At 37.3% G+C, this 19,166-nt stretch overlaps 1 protein-coding gene across 11 annotated transcripts in view; it reads left to right on the top strand.

The window, feature by feature from the left end:
• R3HDM1 (R3H domain containing 1) overlaps window positions 1–19,166 on the top strand; it is a 184,916-nt gene that overhangs the window by 158,357 nt on the left and 7,393 nt on the right. For all 11 annotated transcript variants that reach the window (XM_014537650.1, XM_014537645.1, XM_014537646.1 and 8 more), the window contains 3 exons: window positions 9,193–9,296; window positions 11,534–11,706; window positions 18,455–18,599. In XM_014537650.1, coding sequence (XP_014393136.1) covers window positions 9,193–9,296; window positions 11,534–11,706; window positions 18,455–18,599 — 422 coding nt within the window. The remainder of the gene's footprint in view (window positions 1–9,192; window positions 9,297–11,533; window positions 11,707–18,454; window positions 18,600–19,166) is intronic.

The raw sequence follows: 19,166 nt of genomic DNA, 5'->3' as shown, positions 1-19,166 counted from the left end.
TTCCTCCCTTTCACTCTCTCTAAAAATCAATGGAAAAAATATCCTCAGGTGAGGATTAACAACAACAAAAAAGTGATCAGGTCAGGGCCCCAGTATTCGCAGTATGTCATATCTCAGTATGTCAATAGACCTTGTTTCCTAAGTAGGAGTTGGGGGGAAAAAGAGTTCCCATCCATCAACTTCAACAACAGGTACCTGGAGGCAGGAAACAAAGCTGACATATTACTTCTCCTAGAAAGAAAGCCCTTTGTGTGCTGTGGGAGAGGGAGCTCTGTGTTCCTGGCTACAAGTTGTCTGGAGTAGACTCTATACGTTAATGAAGCTGGGCAGGGACCAGAGGAAGCATCTTGGTTCAAATATAAGACCCACATTTCTAATCATGTTTTTAAAGGTGTTCTTATTTAAAGGTGTTCATCCTGTGGTCCATTTTCGGAGGCTTTAAGTAGTTGCATTTTTTATAGTTTTCACCAGTGTCAGTGGGGTACAGGTTAACAGAACTCCTACTGTTATGCCAGAAGTCATTCTGTAATAGGTGAAATTTTAATTCAAAAAAATGAAATTATAGTATTATGGCGTCCTGTCTTTTGAAATTATACATAAAAGATTTGGCGAAGCTGTTTGGGGAATTGGATGTCTGTTCTTAGTCGTATAAGGAGTGTCCTCATTGCCAAGGCATTTTTATGGCCTCACTCAGGAAGCGACTTAATAAGTAGCTAAATTATTTCCAAAAGAGCAGCTTCGGATCAACTATACTGGAGAGATGTTTTCCACCACTTCAGTGCACTACTGAAGTTATATATCCAAAAGACCCACTGACAACTGCTTTTGATGTTAACTGGTTCATTCTACTGTGTCAGTCAGAATATGGCCCCTCTCAAAATCCAGCATTCTCCCAGGAGCACCAGGGATAACATTGTGGTTGAATGTGTATAGTAGCTGCCCTTCCCTTGCTAGTGTGGTTAGTGGTTAGGGCATTGTCCCTCACACCAAAGGGTCCCAGGTTCTATTCCTGGTCAAGGGCATTTACCTAGGTTGCAGGTTCGACCCCTGACCCTGGTCATGATGCCTGTGGGAGGCAACTAGTTGATGTGTGTCTCTCAAATTCTCTATCTCCCTCTCCTTCTCCCTCTCCCTCATTTCCTTCCCTCCCTCCTTTTCATTCTCTAAAAAAATCAATGGAAAAAATATCCTGAGGTAAGGATTAACAAGTAATAAAAAATAATAGCTGCCTTTACAGTTCTCAAGCCAAAGGCATCTTTTATGTGAAATGTGTAGTATAGACCCTTGGGTCTCACACAAGTACTTAACAAATACAAAGATCATTTTTAGGGAAAATGTGAACTCTTACTACAGGTACTTCTTCATTCTACCTATTATCTAATAGGAGATTATCCTCTCTTAGGCAAGATTTCCACCCAGCCCCTCAGGTCCCTAGTAAAATATGAACTGTGTCTTATATCTTGTTTCAAAGGACTAGATTCCTCTATGATTAACTATTTGCTTTAAATTCAGCATAATTATAGAATACAGTTAGGATATGTCTGTAGTCTAGCACCTGCCAAAGGCTTAAATGCTTTCTTCCTTTATCATTCTGGCAAAGTTGTAGAATCCTCTGGGTCCACCATTTTATCTTGGCTGTCAGGAAACAGAGATCGATTGGAGTTCTCAGTAAAAGCAACAATCTTGTCCCACATGTCCCAACTCCTTTTTGTTTTGTTAAATATTTTTCTGGTTTTAAGTCTATTCAGTTTTTTAAAATATTTCACATTTGGGAATAGGTGAACTATAAGTAAATATTTCTATAAATTTGAGCATTTAACTGGAAAGCCCAGAAAAATGGGCCATTTGCGTTTAAGGGAAAAATCCAAAAATTTTCCAATAAAAGTTTCATTTGACATTAATTTCATTAATTGAATATATAGTTTGATCAAATTCTAAATAGTTGAAAATTTATTTATATTGTCCTAAATAGATATCCTTATCACAAAAATTTACAATGTAGAAATCACCTTGATTTGCAAAAAGCTTATAAGGCAGAAAGCTAGTATATTCTTCCCAAGACATTCTTCCCTGGCTGAGCATCTGACCCTCAAATTAAATGAAGGTTTATATTGCAGAAAATCAGTATAGCTCTCCTCACCACACTCCCTGGCATCTGTTAAAGATTTCTGAAGGAGATTCAGATTATTAGTTAAAATTAAATCGCTGATACAACATTTAAAAGTAACTTTTCAGGCAGTTGTCATAGAATATTTTTAGTGTTTATTTTTTTATAATTACAAAATATATGCATGCCTTTTTGAAAAAAAAAATTTAAAAAGTATAAATTATCAAGAATAAAAAAAAAGAATCAGTCATAGTTCCATAACCCTAAATTTTCATATTCAGATTTTTCTCTTAGTCTTTTTTCTTTTCATATATAATTTTAATATAGTTGAGATTCTATTGGATATATTTTATTCATTTGATACAGTGTTTTCCCGTGTCATTAAAATTTTCTTTGTAAATATAGCTTTTAATTATTACACTGCTCAATTTTATGAATATGCAAGAATTTATTTAGCCTGTTATAGACATGTATGACATATCCTTTTTTTTTTCACTTTATTGATTCATCTTCAGTGCAACTTGAATTTCTTCCATGGCATAGAGTCTTTAGAGGGTAATTAACAAGTTAAAGATATGGTGTTGTTGGGGTTTGTTTGTTTGTTTGTTTGTTTGTTGGTTGGTTGGTTGGTTTTTCTGCCCAGTGGTGTGGTTCAGTGGTTGAGTGCCAACCCATGAACCAGGAGATCACGGTTCGGTTCCCAGTCACAGCACATGCCTGGGTTGCAGGCTCAATCCCCAATAGGAAGCGTGCAGGAGGCAGCTGATCAGTGATTCTCCTCATTGATGTTTCTATCTCATTCTCCCTCTTCCTTCTCTCTGAAGTCAATAAAAAAATTTTTTCTAATTATTTTCTTTTAATGTTATTTTGTTGTTTTTGTTTGTTTGTTTGTTTTAATATATTCGTATTGATTTCAGAGAGGAAGGGGGAGAGAAGGAGATAAAAACATCGATGATGAGAGAGAATCATGATTGGCTGCCTCCTGCATGCCCCAGGCATGTGCCCTTGACCAGAATCGAACCTAGGACTCTGCAGTCCACAGGCCAGCGCTCTAAACACTGAGCCAAACCAGCTAGTGCTCAGTGTTATTTTGTATTGGTTTCAGGTGTACAGCTTAGTGGTTAAACAGTCATATACTTTACATAGTGTTTCTCTTGATATTTCCAGTACCCCAGCTGATAACATACATAGTCATCACAATATTATTGACTATATTCCTTATGCTTTACTTACACCTCCATGACTATTTTGTAGCTACCAATTGTGCTTCTTAATCCCTTCCCTCTTTCACCCATCCTAAACCCCCCTCCCCTCTGACAATGAGCAGTTCTCTCTGTGTGTCTGAGTCTGTTTCCATTTTGTTCATTTATTTTGTTCTTTAGATTTCACATATAAGTGAAATCTGGTATTTGTCTTTCTCTGAGTTGGGTGACTTATTCACTGAGCATAGTACTATCCTCTAGGTGCATCCATGCTATTGTAAATAGTAAGATTTCATTCTATTTTATGAGCAAGTAATATTCCATTGTATATATGTACCACAGCTTTTTTATTCACTTATCTATTGATGGGCACTTGGGTTGCTTCCAAGATATAACTGCTTTTTAAGGTCCTTGGTACCTTTTGATAAAATCTTCCTTTGATTTACAATCCCAGTGGCTACTGACTCGTTTTCCTTTTTTTTTTTTTTTTTATGGCTTTTTATTTTTTTAATTGATTTTGGAGAGAGGAAGGGAGAGAGAGACAGAAACATCAATGATGAGAGAGAATCATTGATCAGCTGCCTCCTGCACGCCCCCCACTGGGGAGTCGAGCCCACAATCTGGTCATGTGACCTTGACCGGAATTGAACCCAGAACCCTTCAGTCCGCAGGCTCTATCCACTGAGCCAAACCAGCTAGGGCTACTGACTCATTTTTATTGTTTTTATAAATGGTGACATATCTCATTTAAATTTGGTTCTTTGATTATTAATGAAGTTGTATATTTTTTTATTTGTATTTTTAATTACTTGCCAAGTCTTTTTATCATAGTTTGGCAAGACAGGTGATATTCATGAGAGAACTGACAGTCAAATAAATGTTCAAAGTCATACAAAATAAATGAAGTTTGAACTCAAACCTGTACTGCCTTCTGACACCCAAATCCTTGGTCCTTACCACTAGGTCAAGTATTTAATATCAAAAGTCATTAAAATAGATAGGAACGCAACATAACTTAAATTTGCAAGTTACTAATAAATATATCTTAATACCAAGCATTAATTTTCACTCATACTATGGCATGTCAGATAATTACAATGATCTAATCAAAGTGGCATCGATACTGCCCCATAAAAGGCCATTTTTAGGCATTCATAAAGGGTTATATATTTTTTTTAATTTTTTGCACTTTGGTAAACTGCAGTAGGCTTCTGATTAGGTTTCTGATTTTAAAAATATATAATGTGTTTATCATTTTTTCCATCATGTCTTTAATTCCAAAATACAGTAAAAATGAGGAAATAAATGACTGGAGCAAAGGGGAATTCTACCTGTGAATTATCATAGAAGATTATAGGTGAACATTGTAGAAAACCCAAAAGAAGAAATTTGTTGGATATTTATGTCATTTGTCAGTCTCCATTGATCGCAGGTATGTCAAACATGCGGCCCGTCAGCCACGAGTTTGACATGCTTGCTGTAGGGGTATTTTTAATTTACACATTCATATGTTTTAAGTCAGTACTTTTTTTAAAAATACATTTTTTTTAATTTCAGAGAAGAAGGGAGATAGAAATAGAAACATCAGTGGTGAGAGAATCATTGATCAGCTGTCCCCTGCACACACCCCCACCAGGGATTGAGCCAGCAACCCAGGCATGTGCCCTGACCGGGAATTGAACCAGCGACTCCTGGTTCATGGGTCAACATTCAACCACTGAGCCATACGGGCCGGGCTAAGTCAGTACTTTTCAGGAAGTTTCAGACCAAATAGGTCATGAGACTGATATTTTATTTTTCTATTCAAGGGTAGAATATGAACTTTAAGGATTAGGCCTGGTATTTTTTTTAATATATTTTTATTGATTTCAGAGAGGAAGGGAGAGGGAGAGAGAGATAGAAACATCAGTGATAAGAGAGAATCAGTGATCTACCACTGAGCGCACGACCCTGGTTATGTGCCCTGACCTCGAATGGAACTGTGACCTCCTGGTTTATAGGCTGATACTCAACCACTGAGCACACCAGCTAGGTCTGGTGTTTTACTTTAAGAAGTCCCCTTCTTTCTATTTCTATCTTGTCTTACAAAGGAGAAATTTTTGAAGTCGCTCCCTTTTGTGAATATTATATATTTGTGGTTTTCCATTTGTTGGTTTTGTTAATCCTCACCCAATGATATTTTTCCCATTGATTTTTTTTTTTTTAAGAAAGTAGAAAGGAGGGAAGGGGGAGGGAAGGTGAGAGAGTGGGAGAGACACATCAATTGGTTCCCTGCCACACATGCCCCTGGGGTGAACCTGCAACCCAGTTACGTGCCCTTGACCAGGTATCGAACCCGAGACCCTTTGGTGTGCAGGGTGACATTGTAACAACTGAGCAACACCAGCCAGGGCCTTAAAGTGAGAGTGGTATTTAAAAGCTGACCCTTATGCTGCTTTTTTTTCCTCTAATGTGTTATATTTCTGCCTTTGTATAAGGCAAATTAGATCATTGAAAATAGGTGTTTAAGAGATTTAAGAGGTCTGCTTATTGTCAAGAATGTGTGCCTTAAAGTGTCTTTTTCTCTGTTGGGGAAGATTAGTTGTCTTGCAACTCGGTTTTGTAATTCATTTACTTAATCTAAGGGATGATCAAAACCAAAACCCACTAGACTGGTAAACTGGAATAACAATTTCTAATTTAGTGATATGGGATATACAGTGGGGCCTTGACTTACGAGTGTCCCGACTAACGAGTTTTTCGAGATACGAGCCGTCTCTCGGCCGATTTTTTGCTTTGAGTTGCAAGCTAAAATTGGGGTTACGAGCCAGCTTCAGATACCCAGCCGCTAGTTGGCCCAGCGAACGTCACAGTGAACGCCACAACATCAGCCCAGCATCACGTGTCTGATACAGTCAAGGCCCCACTGTATCACTTATTTCAGTGACCTGAGGATTCTGGTTCCTATTCTTAGTGGCCTCCTATCACCCATGTGTCTCATAACTTGATTAGGCCATTAGAATGTGTTTAGTGAAAAAGATCAGGGTGGGAAGCACTGCATGGCTCAAGGGTACATTTACCCCAGGTAGAACAGAACCAAAAACCAAAAAATTCTTTGAGCTTTTGGCGAAATTTTCTATTCTCCCCAGTAATGCCACATTTACAAATTGTCAAACTGCTGTATTATTTCCACAGGTCACTAATTCTCACATAAACACAGTCCAATCATAATTAACATTAATTTCAGAAAGTACTATTTTTACATTTTGTCATATGGTCCAAACTTACTTTTTATGAAATCTTCCCTTTACACTTCTTTCTTTTTACCTTTTATTGAACCACACTGACTTAGTGCCACTAAAAAACAATAGAACTGTAATTCTTATTAATTGAAGAATTGTCACCTGAATCAGAGAATCATTTCATAACATTTTATTGTGGACATTTTTAAATATTTATAACTAGAGGCCCAGTGCACAAAATTCGTGCACTGGTTGGGTGTCCCTCAGCCCAGCCTGCTCCCTCTTACAGTCTGGGAGCCCTCAGGGGATGTCCTACTGACAGCATAGGCCCTCGGCGGCTCAGAGCACACCCGCCTGGGCGGGTCTGCTGGGGACCTTGGTCCTGGCTGCAGCGTAGCTCAGAGCATGCCCCCCTGGGCAGGTCCACTGGGGGCCTTGCTCCCAGGGCAGGCGGCACAGCATGCCTGCCCGCAAACCCCCAGCAGGAATGGCCTCGGAGCTGGGCGGGGTTGGGGGCGGGCTCCGAGCCGTGCCGTGGCCACTTGGAGCCCGCCCCCAGCCCTGGTGTGTGGTGTGTGTCCGCTGGGGCTGGGGGCATGCTCTGAGCTGGTCATGATGTCCTGGCCTAATTTGCATATTTCTCTTACTATATAGGATGAGAGTGTACTCATCTTCTATGTACTCATCACTTAGCTTCTACAGTTATTTACTAATGATTAATCTCTTTTCATATAAACTTCTATTTCATCTTCCGCCTATATTCTTTTGAAAAAAAATCCAGATTTCATATAATTTCATTCATGAGTATTTCAGTATAAGTATCCCTAAAACGTGTGGTTTTTTAAAATATTTATTTATTGTTTTAGGTACGGGGAGCAAAGAGAGAGAAGCATCACTTTGTTTTTCCATTTATTCATGCATTCATTGGTTGATTCTTGTATGTACCCTGACCCAGATCGAAGCCCCAACCTTGGTGTATTGGGATGATGCTCTAACCAACTGAGCTACCTGGCCTGGGCTACTGAAAGGTTTTTTAAAACCCACATAATTATAATATTTTTCACATCTTTAAAATTTTAACAATTTCTTAATTATATCAAATACCAAGTTAATAGATATTTCCAACTGCCCCATACATATTGCTTGTGTTTTTACACATTTGTAGAGTGTCCCAAAGTCTGGATTTTCCTAATTTTGTCATCATGCTGTTTTTTAATATGTCTCCCTGTATTATCTATAATTCAGTAGTTGGATCTAATGTAGTAATTTTAATGCATTACATGAAATGTAAGTTAAAAAGCTGTTAAAGCTAGGTTCAGAAATAATACTATGTAAAGAAAGTTTATTTAAATGATGAAAAAAGAGTGGTAAATAATAGGGTTTATATTACAACTAGAGGCCTGGTGCATGAAATTCGTGCACGGGGGTTGGGGGCGTCTCTCTACCCAGCCTGCACCCTCTCCAATATGGGACATCCCTCTCACAATCCGGGACCACTCGCTCCTAACCGCTTCTGCCTGCCAGTCTGATCACCCCCTAACCGCTCCCCTGCCAGCCTGATCGACGCTTAACTGCTCCCCTGCTGGCCTGGTCACCCCTAACTGTCCTTCCCAGCAGGCCTGGTTGCCCCCAACTGCCCTCCCCTGCTAGCCTGGTCACCCCTAACTTCCCTCCCCTGCCAGCCTGGTTGCCCCTAACTGCCCTCCCTTGCAGGCCATCTTGTGTCCATATGGGGGCGGCCATCTTTGACCACATGGGGGTGGCCATCTTGTGTGTTGGAGTGATGGGCAATTTGCATATTACCTCTTTATTAGATAGGATTAAGGTTTCTGACTCCTTGAGAATTCTCAGAAAGAATTAATAGTATCTCTCTATGATTTGAAGCTATCTTCCTGAAATAATTTACTAAAAAAAGAAAACTGAAGACTTACAATGACAAATTGCATATTAGACTCTAAAAGACTTATTGTTGACAAATATGGCAATAACTTAATGGTTTTATGCTAACCACCTTTTTTGTTTTTGTTAGTATTTAGGTTAGAGTATGTCAGAATCATGTTCTATTGTTTCCTTTATTCTCAGATAGTACATTTTTAAACAATATAATATTTTTTCTGAGTCTGGTCATTGTCAAACTACATATTCTATTTTCTAAAATACAGCTTATTGAAATCCAAATAAATTACCTTTTTATTTTATGAAGTTAGTTATTTTTAAGTAATTATTAGAACAATACAAAAGGCATATTTAGAATAATTTGTAAAGGAATAAGAGTAGTGGAATTAGTTGTTTTTTTCCAGGTTTCAAAAATTGGTATTATTGCAATAAACATGATAATTATCTAAAAGATAATTATCCAAAAGATAATTTTTTAAGTTATTTTATTGTTTAAAGTATTACAAATAGTAGTACATATGTCTCCTTTTTTTTCCCCATTGACCTTCCCCCCGCCTCCCCCACCCCCCGGCCCATGCCCCCACCCCCCCAAAAAAGATAATTATAACTCACAGAGAAAAGAGTTGCATTTGACTTTTACTGCTAATCAATTTGAAGAATAATTTCATTTAATAAATTTGTAGGACTGTTTGTTCCAAGCACCTTTACAGTCATCTCCGTCTCATTGTGCTGTGCTTCTGTGTTTGTTTTATTTTTTCCCCCTTAGCTCATCAGTAGGTTACTTACAACATCCAGGATCAGAACAAGTACAGTTTCCTCGAACTACTTCACCCTGCAATTCCCAGCAGCTTCAAAGCCACCAGTGTGCAGGTATGAACAGATAATTGAACAAAAGGATGATGGTTTTTCACTTGAGGAAAAATTAAATTAAGTTTCTTAGGCACTTCTTGAAAAAGGTTTCAGCTTGCTTTGTGCTGAGGTATACCTAGGATATTTAAGGCACCATGTGAAGTCAGAGTTGGCAGGCTCAGTCTACTGCTTCCTTCCTACTGCTGCCATTAGCACACTGCTGTCCTGTTCTCCTCGGGCTCTTCCTTCCTTGCCTCTCAGATATTGATGTTCTCTAGGATCCTCTCCTAGGCGCACTCTGGCTCCTCTTCAAGGTCTTCCTAAGTAATCCAACACCTCCTAGGCTTCAACTACTGCTTTTTGCCAACACTTTCCTAATCGTATTTCTGCTGAGACACGACCATATAGCCATTTATCTACTGAACATTCCAACCCAGATGTGTCAAAGGGACTTCAGATTTACTATTTCTCCTTACCTATCTATAAACTAAAACAAAGCTCAAAGTCATAATTAACTCTCTGTTCTCCCTTTTCATGTTCATGATTTCCGCAAATCTGTTACCTTCTTTCCTTCCCCACTGCTGCTGCTTTTGGTCAATTCTTTTCATGTTTTATTTGCAGTAATCAGGTGTTTTTACTTATTTCATGTTTCCCCTACACCCAGCTTTTCTCTTCCTCAAGCACATATACAGACAGTTCAAAAATTATTGTAATTATTATCCTGAAACAGAAGTCTCTTCATGTCATTCCTCTGAATAAAAAATTTGCATAAATTCTCTATATAAACTCTAGCAAGTTTGCCTCCTATTTATACTTACATGCTCAATTTACGCAGAACTTTGTTTCCAGAATACTCTATGCTTTTTTATGCCAAAGGTACTTTTGTGCCTATTCTTCCCTCTTCCTAGAGAGTGTCTATCCACCGTCCTCTGTTTGCCAAAATCCTGCTCATCCTTAAATTTTTACTCAAAAATTACCTCTTCTACAAAGACTTCCCCAGCATTTTAAACAATACTTGATCATAACACCTTATTTTATTGTAAGGATTTATTAACATGTAGTCTATGAGAAACAAGAAATGATTATTAAATAAATGACCAATAGTGGCTGCATCTACATAGGCTGCTATGGCTGAGGAGAACTTTGAGATGTCCTTAAGCAGTCAGCCCTTCTGTGGTTTGCCTAGCCAGGTCAGGTTGGTTCTATTTCCAGGGAACTGAAACTACCATGGTTACTGCCGTGCAAACTATGGCCCTTCTAGGGCACAGGATCCTCCCTTACCTTACACTGAAGTGGTGAGTGGCAGGCAGATTATGTGCCTAATACCAGCAATGCTGCAGTACTGGTACACAAAAGAAATAAATCCGATAAGAAATAGTTATAATTAATAGTCCATTTATCTCTACAGTACAATTAGCAAAGTGTTTTGACATATATGACATATATGTAATCATCACAGCTCTTTAAAGCCAGCCAAGGAGGTCTTTCTAGCCTCCTTTTTCAGATGAGAAAACATAATAAAAGAACTTAAATTTTCCTGGAGTCATAGGACATTTCAGGGTACTAAAATTGTGCTTTGTTAATTAATTCCAGTCCCAAACTTTTATACTGCATGAAATTGACTTACTAGAAAATAACTTTCTACTGTATGTCAAAGTTTCTGTAGGTTATTTTTTCCCAGTTTTCTTTGTATTTATAAAAATACCTGTTTTAAATTTTATTTTTTAGTGCTTTATTGAGTTTTAGAGAGAGGGGAAGGAAGAGGAATAGAGAGATAGAAACATTGATGAGAGAGAAACATCATTGGTCAGCTGCCTCCTGCACGCCCCTCACTGGGGATTGAGCCCACAACCCGGGCATGTGCCCTGACCAGGAATGGAACCAGTGACCTCTTGGTTCCTGGGTCGATGCTCAACCATTGAGCCACACCCCAGCCGGGCAATTAATACAGTTTTTTTAATTAAGCACTTTTATATATCATATCTCAATTGTGCTACTCTTCACTAGTTTCTGGAATAGATAATTGGACTTTTCTGAATAACTATAGACTTATTGGTTTCAGGATAAGTGAGATATTTAGGTCTACAGAGTCCACTTTAATGCCATTTTAAACAACACTTTTTGCAAGAAACATTAAGGTTTAAATCTATGTTACATATATTATAGTAAAATTTTGTTCAGAAATGTAAAATTATTGCCATTATCTTGGTCTTTGAAGATGCTGTTTGCTAATGTAGTATCCTAATTCTGATTTTCAGCTGTGCCACCTCCACCACCTAGTGGAGGAATGGTGATGATGCAGCTTAATGTACCAAACAATCCACAGTCTCGTGCCCACTCACCCCCGCAGTGGAAACAAAACAAATATTACTGTGATCACCAGAGAGGACAGAAGTGTGTGGAATTTAGCAATGTAGACAATATTGTTCAGGTAAGATGCTTAATTTTAATACTTTCAATATTTTAGTCACAGAAGATTGACCTAAAAACCTTAATACTGAATTTGAAACCTCAAACAGATTAGTAAAGAAGTTTGAATACTTCTTATATCCAGAACATTTTTTCAACATTTAAATATTATTTCCCAACTTTTGCATATTCAAAAAAATTTTTTTAATCAAAAGATAAATTAGATCTAAAATTTGATAAAGAAAAAGAATTATGCCATTATCCTACTTTTTTATATAAACTGCATTTTAGTGTAACCAGAAAGTTGATGAGGGAATGCTGTTCATCATAGGAGAAATACAATTAATAAATGTAAAAGCAATGGTAGAATTTAAAATCACCATTATGGAATCCTATTAAAATAATGGATGAAGGCAAAACCATCAGGCCAGTGTGGCTCAGTTGGTTGAGCATCTTCCCATGCACCACAGGGTTACCAATTCAGTTCACAGTCAAGGCACATGACCAAGTAGTGGGTTTGGGCCTTGGTCAGGGCGCATGCAGGAGGCAGCCAATCGATCTTTCTTTCTCTCACTTTCTCTCTCTTCATCTCTCTCTAAAATCAATAAAAACATATTAAAAAGAAAAAATAATCAGCAAATGCCAGAAACTTTAGGAAAAGACTATGGGAAACTTTAAAATGGATAGATGAGGCAGACAACACTTGAAGTAACTGATCAATCATAGCATCACTAAAAGTGGGTCAACCAAACTTATTTGCCTCCTGATATGGTATAGAGGAAGTACACATTATCCCATGATGTGCTCTTATTAAAAAAAAAAAAAAAAATTTGAACCTGAATCTAATCAAGCCTCTAAGTTGAGCTAATAATTTACAGAAAATCCAGGAAGAAAAAAAAACAACTTATATGATATCATGCCCTTATTTTACTAGACAAATTGGCCCCGTTTTTTTTAACAGATAAGTGGCATTTTGAAATGAAGGCTGAGTCTGCTATAGATTAAAAAAGACTCAAGAGATATAATAATCAGATGCAACATATGGATCTTTCTTGGATATTGATACAGTCAAAAGATGTTTTTGGACAAAAAGCGAGTATTTAAATATTTTAATTTTTAGTATGATTAATGGTGTTATTTTTTAAATAGTTTTATCCCTTAGAAATATTTATATACTAAAATATTTTCAAGTGCAATGCTGTGATATCTGAGACTTGCTTTAAATACTTTTGGGAGAAAAGAGCAGGAGAAAGCACAAAGTTGGATGATGGATAGATGGAAGTTTGTTATACTCATCTATCTACACCTCTATATATTTGAAAGTTTACCACATTAAAAGGTTTTGAAAGATATTTTTTAAAGATTATACAAAAAATATTTACAGTGCACATAACAAAATTATAGCAAAATAAAAAGTCAAAGATCATTTATAGGCTAGCTCACAAACTACAGCCAATGGCCATTAAACAGATGAAACGTAAAGTTATTTTTTATATAATAGGGAAAATTTAGAAAGATTACTAATTTGCACTGTCAGCAGAGATAGGAAGTTACACACTCTTGTACACTCTTGGTGGTACTGTAAATTACTACAACTCTTTTTGGAGTATAGTTTAGTGACATTTTTCCAAATTGTGGTGTAGGTACATAGCCTTTGGTCCACAAATTCACTTCTTAAAATTTTGTCCAGTAAAAATTGTGGAATAAGCATACAAAAATATGTGTACACGGATATTTTTTTCTTCCCTATTGTAACATTGAAAAACTGGAAATAGTCTTGATATTCCACATTGGCTCCATAAAACCCTGGGAAGACCGTAAAGTTAGCTATCAGGCTGACCTTGGCACTGAAACAGCTGGCAACAATCAATAAACAAAAACAATAACAAAAGGAATCCCAGCAAACCCTGAGAAAATGGGAGAATCTGATTTCCATTCTTACCACATTATCAGAGTCAAATATCTACTTTTAAACAAACAAAAAACCCCATAAGACATACAAAAAAACCAAGAAATTATGGCTCATTCAAAGGAAAAAAAAATAAATCAACAGAAATTGTCCCTGAAAAAGATCTGATGGCAGATCTCCTAGAGTCTAGGACAGCCGTGGGCAAACTACGGCCCGTTTGAAATGAATAAAACTAAAAAAAAAAAAAGACCGTACCCTTTTATGTAATGATGTTTACTTTGAATTTATATTAGTTCACACAAACACTCCATCCATGCTTTTGTTCCGGCCCTCCGGTCCAGTTTAAGAACCCATTGTGGCCCTCGAGTCAAAAAGTTTGCCCACCCCTGGTCTAGGACCTAGACAGAGGCTTAAAAACAGCTGTCTGAAGGGTGCTTGAAGAACTAAAGGGTGATTTGGAGAAAGAAAATGTATGAACAAAATGGAAATATCAATAAAAACAGAAAACCTAGAAAGAAACCAAAAGTAAATTCTGGAGTTGAAAATACCGTAATTGAAATGAAAAAATTCACTAGAAGAATTCAGTGGCAGATTTGAGCAGGCAGAAGGAAGAATCAGTGTACTTGAAAATAGTATAGTGGAAAATACCAAGTCAGAGGAAAAGACAGGAAAAAAAAAATGAAGAAAAGTAAACAGCCTAAGGGACCTGTGTGACAACATCAAGTGGACCAACATACATATTGTGGGCATCCAGAAGGAGAAGAGAGAAAGGGTCAGAGAGGATATTTGTGGCAATAATGGCTTAAAACTTCTAAAATTTGATTTTAAAAAAACCTTGAATATAATTGTCAAGCAACTCCACAGACTCTAAAATGAACTCAAAGAGACTTATACTGAGACACATAATAAATCTTTTCGAAGACAAGCAGAGAATATTAAAAGCAGCAAGAGAGAAATGACTCATCATATAAAGGGAGCCTCAAAAAGATAATCAGCAGATTTCTCATCAGAATCTTCAGAGGTTAGCGGCAGCAGGTCAGTATATTCAAAATGCTAAATGAAGGAACTGGCCCTTGCCAGTGTTTCTCGGTTAGCATATCAGCCTGTGCACCAAAGGGTCTTGGGTTCAATTCCCACTCAAGGGCATGTACCTGGATTGCAGGTTCAACCCCCAGCCCCAGTTAGGGCACATACAGGAAGCAATTGATGTGTCTCTCTCACATAGATATTTCTCTTTCTCCCTCCCTCACTCTCCCTCTCTCCTTCCCTCCCACTCTCTCTAAAAAAATCAATAGAAACAAATATGCTTGATGAGGATTAGCAAAAAGAAGAAAAACTGCCAATCAAGATCTTTCATCTGGCCCAGCAGTTGAGCGTCGACCTATGAACCAGGAGGTCACAGTTTGAGCCCAGGTTACAGGCTCTATCCCCAGTAGGGGGCATGCAGGAGGCGGCCAATCAATGATTCTCTTTCACCATTGATGTTTCTCTCTATCCCTCTTCCTTCCTCTCTAAATCAATAAAAATATATTTTTAAAAAAAAAGATCCTTCATGTGGCAAAACTTTCCTTCAAAAGTAAGGGGAAAATTCAGAATTCCAGATAAACAAAAGCAGAGCCCTACCCTGCATGAAATTCGCAAAGGAGTCCTGCAGAGTGAAATGAAAGGACATTAGGCAGCAACACAAAGGCATATTGAAGAAATAGAGCTCTCAGTTAAATTCATGGGCAATTATAAAAGCTAATAGTATAATATCAGTGGTTTGTAAGTCTACTTTTTGCTTTGTACATGATTTAAGAGACTCGATTTTTTTAAGTTATCTAAAAGGTAGTATTTTTGTAACATTGGTTTGTAACTCCTCATTTTGTTTCCTACATTATTTAAGAGACTAATGCACTTAAAACAATTAGTGTACAGAAGGCAACCAATCAATGTTTCTCTCCCTCTCTCCCTCCCTCTAAGCATGTCCTCAGGTGAGTTAAAAAAAAAAAAGTATTATTGGGTTGTTTGGGGGCATATAGTGTATAAAAATGTAATTTTATAACACCATCAACCAAAAGAGGATGTTTTTTTGTTTTCTTTTAATATATTTATGTTGATTTCAGAGAGGGAGGGAGGAAGAGAGAGAGAGAAACATCAATGATGAGAGAGAATCATTGATTGGCTGCCTCCTGCACACCCCCTGCTGGAGCTCGAGCCCACAACCTGGGCATGTGCCCTTGACCGGAATTGAACCCGGGACCCTTCAGTCCACAAACTGACAGTCTAGCCACGGAGCTGAAACCAGCTAGGGCCAAAAGAGGATGTTAAGTGTGATCCCCAAGGTAATCATAAAGAAAAAAAATATATGGAATATATACAAAAAGAAATGAGAAAGGAATTTAAACATTTTACTACAAAACAGTCAAGTAGTCACAAAAGAAGACAGTAGTGCAGGAAATGAGGAACAAAAAAGAACTTTAAGTCATTTAGAAAAATAGTAGCAAAAAAATAGTAGCAAAAAAATAATAGTAGATCAAAAGTGTTTGCAAGATACAAAGGACATTATATACTAATAAAAGTTTCAAGTCAGCAATAAGATATAACAAATATAAGCATGCATCTAATAATAGACAATCAAACTGCATGAAGCAAAAACGTACACATTTAAAGGAGAAATAGACAATTCTACAATAATATTTGGAGACTCTAATACTCCACTCTCAATAATGGTTAGAATAACCAGACAGAAGATAAGTAAGGAAATAAAGAACAGTAAACCAACTAGATCTAACAGACATATGGAGAACACTACCGGATAGCAGCACCATATACATTCTCTTGGGTGCACATGGACATTTTCTAGGATAGACCATATGTTAATCCACATAGTAAGTCTCAATAGATTTTTTAAAATATTTTATTGATTTCAGAGGAAGAGAGAGAGAGGAAGAGAGAGAGAAAGAGAAAGATCAGTGCTGAGAGAGACTCACTGATCGGCTGCCTTCTGCATGTGCCCTGGCCGGGAATCGAACCATGACCTCCTGGTTCATAGGTCAGTGCTCAACCACTGAGCCATGCCAGCCGGGTTCAATAAATTTTAAAAGGTAGATATCATACAAAGTGTCTTCTCTCAAGCAGCATCATACTGTAAGTCCTATCCAGAGCAATTAGACAAGAAAAAGAAATAAAAGACTTTCAGATGGGAAAGAGAAGTAAAATAATCTCTGTTCAGAGATATGATCTCCCCACAAGATACATTTATAACTAGAAAGGAAAAAATAGTAATTTGACAGTGGAGAAACCTATCAGTCACCACCTTCACCAAGCTGTTAAAATAAAAACATCACCAGTACTGTTATGACATATGGACAGCATGTTCCTTCTCATATGATGCACTGAGAAGGACACAATATCACTTCTGGTATTCCCTCACCAATTGTATATCGTGAACTTTTTTTTTTTTTAATTGACTTGAGAGGCGGGGTAGGAAAGGAGAAAGAGAACATTGATTTGTTGTTCCACATATTTATGCATTCGTAAGTCGATTCTTGTGTGCCCTGACCAGGGATCTAAACTTCAACCTTAGCACATTGGGATGATGCTCTAACCAACCGAGCTATCTAGCCAGGGTTATTGTGAACATTTTTTTTATTTTATTGATTTTTTTACAGAGAGGAAGGGAGAGGGATAGAGAGTTAGAAACATCGATGAGAGAGAAACATGGATCAGCTGCCTCCTGCACACCCTCTACTGGGGATGTGCCCGCAACCAAGGTACATGCCCTTGACTGCAATCAAACCTGGGACCTTTCAGTCCGCAGGCCAATGCTCTATCCACTGAGCCAAACTGGTTAAGGCTATTGTGAACATTTTGATAAGAAAACAGCAGGCATCAGTGGATAGAGCCTCAGCCTGCAGACTGAAGGGTCCCAGGTTCGATTCCGGTCAAGGGCGTGTGCTCCAGTTGCAGGCTTGTTCCCCAGTGGAGGCAGCCGATCAATGGTTCTCTCTCATCATTGATGTTTCTAGCTCTCTCTCCCTCTCCCTTCCTCTCTGAAATCAATAAAAAATATTAAAAAAAAAAGAAAAGAAAAGAAAAGAAAACAGCAGGCAAACCAAAATTGAGGAACATTTCACAAAATAACTGATCTTCAGAATGACCTTCAGAAATGTCAGAGTCCATGAAAGAGAAATAAGACTGGGGCTCTGTTCCAGATTAAAGAAGATCAAAGAGACATGCATGGCAACTAAATGCAACACTTCACTCCATTCTAGATTGGATTCTGGACTAGTTCAATTTTTTTTTTCTATGAAATACATTAGTGTGACAATTAGTGGCACTTTTGTGTTTTTAGGAAATAGACAAGTTATTTCAAGATAGGGGGTGTTGTGAGCAATTGATCTCAAATAGCTCAGAAAAAAATGATAAATCCAGTATAATAGAATATTAACTTTTGAAAAATCTGAGAATTGTACTATTTTTGCAACTGTTCTTCAGGGGTGAATTGTTTTAAAATGAAATGTTAAAACAGTTAATGTGAAAAGAAGAATGAGGTTGATGTAAATATTCTCTCATCAAGAAGTATCTACAATATTATCATCTAGGTACAAAAGAAAGGTTCAAAAATAGGGTGTACAGTCTATTTTCATTTTTGTAAAACATGGCTGTGTGGATACATATGCATAGAAACAATCTGTTACCAGTGCTTATCTTCGGGAGTTGGAAATTATAAATTTCCATAATGTTTTAATTTTTGTAATAACAAGTATATATTATTGTAGTATCATATTTATAATCAAAAAGAATAAAAATTTTTGTCCAAAGGAAACTTGAAAAAAGCCTGACTAAGTGCTGTTCCATTTTCTTGATGTAATTACAGCACAGCCCTCAACTCAGTAGTCCCATTATCTCACCAGCTCCTTCGCCAGCACCAGCTCAGCTATCCACCCTGAAAACTGTTCGTTCTTCTGGACCACCACTTACCATCATCCCCCCGTTTTCTAGACCTTTTATCCCTGGGCAAGGTACGTGTGCACGCAACTAGTCACAGCCTCACAGAATTTTAAAATATGAATCGTAATATCTGTGATTTATCTTGGTATTGCTACCTTCCAGTTTTCCACAGGACTACATTTCCACCTTCACCAGACGTATTTATTACCATATACTCTTCTGACCTTAATATTTCATTACTAATTAATACTTAATTACTAATTTAGTAATTACTTGCATGACAGAATTAAAATGGTTTTAACTTATTATCCTTAGACTCCATTCCTCCATAAAAAAATGTTCTATAATTGTTTTATATTTCTAATTTCTATATTGGAGTAATATATCTCAAGAGTTCATTCAAAAATTTATTCAACAAATATTTATTGAGAACTTGCTATCACCCTGCTGTACAAAAATGAATAAGATGAAGTCTTCATCCTCATCAATTCTCAGTCTAGTTGGAGAAATACACACAAAAGCAATGATCTACACTAATAAAAGACAAACATGCAAATTGACCGTACCTTTGCTGCACCTTAAGCCATGCCCACCAGCCAATCAGAGCAACTATATGCAAATTAACCCAACCAAGATGG

Source organism: Myotis brandtii, unplaced genomic scaffold (genome assembly GCF_000412655.1).
Source record: "Myotis brandtii unplaced genomic scaffold, ASM41265v1 scaffold1804, whole genome shotgun sequence".
In the NCBI taxonomy this organism is placed as follows: Eukaryota; Metazoa; Chordata; class Mammalia; order Chiroptera; family Vespertilionidae; genus Myotis; species Myotis brandtii.
The sequence above is the reverse complement of the archived record's forward strand: the minus strand, read 5'-3'. Positions and strand labels throughout refer to the sequence as shown.